Genomic DNA, 6549 nt, shown 5'->3' on the forward strand with positions numbered 1-6549 from the left:
TCAAACTGTTTTCTAGCTTTATAGCATCATGATAAATTGATAAAATCTGGTTTTGCGAGCTGCATTAAAATTTCGTATTGATAAATTGCATACTGCGATTTTTTGAAACAGAAAAAATTTTAAATGATCAGTTTTGGGAAAACGATTGTTGAAATGTTTAAAGAAAAGATTGGTTGAAAAATCTATAATAAAATATCTTTGAATTCCATGAAATCTACGAATCTTTAGCTCATGATTGCTTAAATTGTAGTATTTCTTGCAATGACAACTAGCAATGGGTAAACAAACGTGATTTTGAAAAAAAAAACTCCATTTGCAAGTACCTTGGGAAGAAAGTATCTGTGAAATAAGTAAGTGATTTTTTTGGAACAGTGTAATAATTTTCGCTGTTTCACTGCAAATTCTTTTAGTTTTACCTATTGCAACATCTATTACCATGTTTTGCCTATACGTTTTGTAACAAATGTTTGAAACTATAAAATAAAATGAAATTGAATTTTGATATCATTCCCTGAGGCATCATAGTAGTATTAGATTTGAAACAGTTAAATTTTGTTATCGTTTCAAAAAAAATTTTATCAGAAATTTAGAAGTATTGAAATTAATATTACAGTGCACGGTCTCCCATACTACGAAAAAGAACTGCAAGAAACGTGAAGGCGATTTTTTCACGTTTTAATTCAATTCTTTTATTTTTTGCACTGAAAGTTCAGTTTTTTCAGGTTTTCAGACGGCGCAATGGGTGAAAAAAGGTCCCGTCCTACAGAATTGTAGAAAATAAAATTCTCTATCTTATGAGCCAGAAAACGTGAAATTTGGTCTGAAATTCACTTTTTCTATACAGAAAAACTGATTTTCAGAATATTGAGATTTTCAGCCATTTCATACAATATTTTTTTTCAAAAAATTGTAACAGTTTTGAAGCATCCTCAAGAACATTATGTGCAAGTTTTATTAGAAAATGTTTTTTACCAAAAAAGTTATACTCAATTTTCTGAAAATCAGTTTTTCTGTATAGAAAAAATGAATTTCAGACCAAATTTCACGTTTTCTGGCTCATAAGATAGAGAATTTTATTTTCTACAATTCTGTAGGACGGGACCTTTTTTCACCCATTGCGCCGTCTGAAAACCTGAAAAAACTGAATTTTCAGTGCAAAAAATAAAAGAATTGAATTAAAACGTGAAAAAATCGCCTTCACGTTTCTTGCAGTTCTTTTTCGTAGTATGGGAGACCGTGCAGTGTAAATTATCAGTCCACCGACCTGGCAGATTTGGGAATTTTTACCGCGGAAGTTTTTTTATAATATAATCTTAAGACAGACTATTAACAAGCAATGAGGCGGCAATTTCAAATTTGCCATTAGCTTTCTCTGAATCAGTGAATTTCTCACGCAACTTCAGTCAGTTTCGGTAGAGCGGGGTTGTAAGACGCATGCCGTGCTAATAGTAGTCTCCCAAAAAATCGAATGACTCATAAGTAACTTCCCTTCCTAATGATAGAGTTTGGAGGTCTGTCAGCTAGCAATAGATAAGGAAACTGGTTTGAAATATTACCAGTAGATAGTTTTGGTCTCAGTAAGACAGTTAAAGGGGGACTGAAGTATTCCAAAAATCGAGATTTTTTAATATGGATCGACTCAGAATTTTATAGAAAAGGGAAAAGTCTCTTGGAGCCAGGTCCGAAAATCAGTCTAAAGCGAGTTATGAGGCCTCAAAGTGTCAAAAAAGACTCTCTCGCATGGAATTTTTTATTATATTTCAACGTAAAATTCTCTCGCCGTGCAGAGGAAAAATGTGAAAATTGAGAGAATAATGTCGTGAACTCTCTTATATCAACTTTTCCTCATGTTCAATTGAGGAAGTGCCTCCATGATTATGAAGTCATTGGTTGGAATTGACCTTGATAACACAACAGAACATATCATCACTGTGATTGATCACTGTGAATGATTACTGTGAATCATCTATTACAAATAGATGAATCAAATGGACTCCGTAAAGTGGAAGCAAAAGTTTCTTACTTTTGTATGACCAAAAAGTCAATTGTTTGGAGATCACGAAAAACTGCTCCAAAAAATGAGTGGAGATTCACAATTCTTCAAATGGCAAAGGAGAAAGACGCGTCGGAATACGTTCAGATAACGGACACTGAACAATCTGAACTAGATGCAAGAGCTGAAGCAGAAAGAGAGATTGTATGCACAGTCTAATCCCTGAACGTTATTTTTAGTTTTTTTTTCGTAAAAATTGTTGTTTTCCTACGTCACAGTCGTTCTGTTGAGTTATCAAGGTCAATTCCAACCAATGACTTCATAATCATGGAGGCACTTCCTCAATTGAACATGAGGAAAAGTTGATATAAGAGAGTTCACGGCATTATTCTCTCAATTTTCACATTTTTCCTCTGCACGGCGAGAGAATTTTACGTTGAAATATAATAAAAAATTCCATGCGAGAGAGTCTTTTTTGACACTTTGAGGCCTCATAACTCGCTTTAGACTGATTTTCGGACCTGGCTCCAAGAGACTTTTCCCTTTTCTATAAAATTCTGAGTCGATCCATATTAAAAAATCTCGATTTTTGGAATACTTCAGTCCCCCTTTAATGAAATGTGTACCAAGGAATGACACCTTAGTAGTGTTGGGTTTGAAACAGCGAAGTTTTGTTACTGTTTCAGAGAAACTTCATTAGAAATTTGGAAGTGCTGAAGTTAATATTGTCACTTTATTTATCACATTAAGATCTGACCTAGCAGATTTGGGAATTTTTACCATGGAAGTTTTGCAAGCCTGAACAAAAACTTTCACTGTTTCACAAAAACGTCAAAAAATTAATTACTGAAAGAACTTGCTGATCTGATGTCTATAGCTATTAATTTCTAAAAACTACTTCTGATAACTAGTTATTTAAACAGTTCAGTTTTTATTAGGTGTATCACCAATATCTAGGATCATAAAAATGTGTCAGAAAAAGGGACAAGGGCAAATCTCCTGAAAATAGCAAGCATTTTTTACGGTTTCATTGATATTTCTTAAAAAACTTGATTATTTTCTCAATAATAGTACAACATTTGAATATTTTTCTTTTCGCAAAATACTTACCATATAAGACAGGCCAAATTTGAAAATTTCATCTTCTGAGCAGAAGTAGCAGTTAATCTCGTTAATGATGGGAAATTATCACAGATTTTCTTAGCATTTCAAATTTTTTTGGAAAAATGTAGTTTATTGCTGAATTTCCACATGTTTTGAAGATTTTCGAGAAACAATGAATTTTTTGGGAACCAGACAATAAAATCAGGTTATTCCTGAAACTCTAGAAACAGTCATCCTTTAAACAAAACGTGAAAATCACAAAATCAGTTTATTCGCGTGAAAAAAAGTTCAATCACAAAATCCCAGATTCGTTTCATGAAACGAATCTGGGGAAATATTAAAAAAACAAAAGTTTGAGACTTAAATACAATAAAACCGTGAACTAATCGTGGATACCCATTCTGGATGCGAGCATCGGGAATGGGGAAACATGAGAAAGGCTAGAAAAAGTTATAGGCGTGAACTATGAAATGTGGATTCCCATTCTGATTTCACGAAATGGATATGGGGAAATTTGGAGAAAACCAAGTAGAACGACGCTGGGAAAAGGAGAGCTTTCACAGAAATACTCTTGTAGACCTCTGAATATATTTCCATCTAGCTAACATTGAATTTTTCATCGTAAGACTTCTGAAATAGAACATTTAGTTATGACGAAGGTTTTCTAACAACTAACCTTCTGCGAAAAAGCATTTATCTCAGCAGTGCTTAAACTTCAAAAACTGTCAAATATCCATAAATTCACGATTAAATCTGAAAACGTATTCAGAAGATTATACATGTTACCTGTTTTTTGAATAATCTCGGTTATAGAGCCGACAATAATGTATCCAGATAAAAATATTGAGAAGAATAGGCTAGCAACACACGACGATGTGGAAAATTAGTAAAATGATTACAACAAAGGAAGGTCACGTGGTTTTTTACTGCAAAAAGATTCAGGTATATCGATTATTATTCGTGACCTTCCCCTGTTGTTGTATTTTAATCATTTTACTAATTTTCCACATCGTCGTGTGTTGCTAGCCTATTCTTCTCAATATTTTTATCTGGATACATTATTGTCGGCTCTATGACCTAAATTATTCTAAAAAGCAGATGATATAATCTTCTAAATACGCTTTCAGATTCAAAAGGTTAGTTGTTAGAAAACCTTCGTCATAACTAAATGTTCTATTTCAGAAGTCTTACGATGAAAAATTCAATGTTAGCTAGATGGAAATATATTCAGAGGTCTACAAGAGTATTTCTGTGAAAGCTCTCCTTTTCCCAGCGTCGTTCTACTTGGTTTTCTCCAAATTTCCCCATATCCATTTCGTGAAATCAGAATGGGAATCCACATTTCATAGTTCACGCCTATAACTTTTTCTAGCCTTTCTCATGTTTCCCCATTCCCGATGCTCGCATCCAGAATGGGTATCCACGATTAGTTCACGGTTTTATTGTATTTAAGTCTCAAACTTTTGTTTTTTTAATATTTCCCCAGATTCGTTTCATGAAACGAATCTGGGATTTTGTGATTGAACTTTTTTTCACGCGAATAAACTGATTTTGTGATTTTCACGTTTTGTTTAAAGGATGACTGTTTCTAGAGTTTCAGGAATAACCTGATTTTATTGTCTGGTTCCCAAAAAATTCATTGTTTCTCGAAAATCTTTAAAGAATGTGGAAATTCAGCAATAATTCCCATATTTATTGAATTTCAATGACCACTTTGAAAAGGTTGGGAACCCACAGATAAATTAAAAAAAACGGGAGGTCTTGTTCAAAAGATAAAATTTTCAAATTTGGCCTGTCTTATATATCTATACACTTTGTAGTAATACGTCGAAATAAACAAAATAAAATTTAGTAGTGCTGACAAGAGTAAACCATTCAAAGTCTAATTCTTAAAAAAGATTTTTAAAAAAACTATTCTATAAAAATTCTTGAAGAATTTAAGACAAACTTTCAACTCACTACAAATAATGAAGCGACAATAAAATGTCACTAAAAATATTGCAATTTCGCAAAAATTCTCCGAAACGATGATGTTCAAATAACTTATTTCTAGTCTCGATACTTATTGGAAAAACGTGGTGGACTGATTGATAACCAGGTGGAAACTACACACGATTCTCCACAAAAATGTGCATTTTTTCAGTTTCTTATCATCCTTTTTCAGTGATTTATGGTCACACAAACCGGAGACTTCCACGTGGAAAGAAATTGATAGGGGGAGAGAATTAAAATTGAGAAAAATAATTAGGAACTGCTAATAAGAAAGGATTGAAAATTGAATGGTGGAAAAAGTAGAAAAAGTGGGTGGTAATGGAGAAAAAATAGAAAAAAAAGGAGAGAGAAGGGAGAAGGTCGTCGCAAGCATAAATCAACTACTCAATTTGATTTCTTATCTTTTGGAAATGGAGAAAAAGATGAACGATGAAAAGGGGGGAATGATGATAAAACGGAGAGGTTTGTGACGGAATTGGACGGGGAAGAGGAGAAAAAGAAAGAGCAGGCTAGAAATTATCCGAATAGGAGGGCAAGTGGCTAAAAATCGAAAAAAATAATTTACATCAGAAGAAAATCATCATCAAAACATTGAAACAAAAAAGTTTTCGAAAAATTTATTTTGTTAAACAGAACTTTCATGAAAAGTTTATATTAGCAAGGCACGCTCCTTACGACCGCGCTCTACCGAAACCAAAGAAAATTGTATGTGAAATTGAGAGACACAGAGAAAAAGAGACATTTCTCAAGGGCATTTCGGTAGAGCACAGTTGCAAGAACTGTGCCGAGCTGATAGTTGAAGAACTTAAGTGACCAATGGAAAGGGTAATTAAAAATAGTCATTTTAGTATTTTTTTTGAATTTTCAAAGAAACAGCAAAGCTTTTTGGATTTACAAAAAAAATCACGCTTTGCGAACGGGGGCACCACTATTCCAAAATTCCAACAGAAGAATAACGATTTTTTGATATGAATCTATTCAGAAAGCTTGGGAAACAAAAAATTCCTTTGACCGAAAAAATTGAAAAATTTTGTTGAAAAACTGTTTTGAAAATTTCCTGAAACGGTAATTTTTTCTATTGTTCACAACAAACAGGAATGAAGCTAAAGTAACGAAATTTTATAACTGGTAAAATAATTGTCAGCAAATTGTGCACCGAAATTTCTATTTAAAGGGGAACACCCCTATTCCAAGATTTAAGATTTTTATATGAGTTTGATTCAGAAAGCCAGGGAAAAGAGAAAATTATTTTGGGTACACCGAGATCGCTCAGAAGCGAGTTATAAGACCTCAAAGTGATATTATAATTTCTCTGAAACAGAAGAATAAATTAAATTATAAATAATAATTTCACTATAAAAACACTGTTTCAAAGTTTTTAATTTAAAATTTTAAGAAATAATTAATAACAATTTAACTTTTATTTTGAAAAAAAACATACCAGAGGTTTTGAAAAGATC

General features: G+C 32.7%; 1 protein-coding gene across 1 annotated transcript; it reads left to right on the forward strand.

Annotated features, from left to right (window-relative positions):
* Window positions 1–1948: 1948 nt before the first annotated feature.
* GCK72_015333 (uncharacterized protein) lies at window positions 1949–2212 on the forward strand (the record flags this gene model as incomplete). The annotated part of the gene is made up of 1 exon (XM_053730789.1): window positions 1949–2212. One exon carries the CDS (start codon window positions 1949–1951, stop codon window positions 2210–2212), a length of 264 nt encoding a protein of 87 aa, XP_053585561.1.
* Between the last annotated feature and the right edge of the window lie 4337 nt (window positions 2213–6549).

The sequence above is a fragment of the Caenorhabditis remanei genome, chromosome IV, assembly GCF_010183535.1.
Source record: "Caenorhabditis remanei strain PX506 chromosome IV, whole genome shotgun sequence".
Lineage (NCBI taxonomy): Eukaryota > Metazoa > Nematoda > Chromadorea > Rhabditida > Rhabditidae > Caenorhabditis > Caenorhabditis remanei.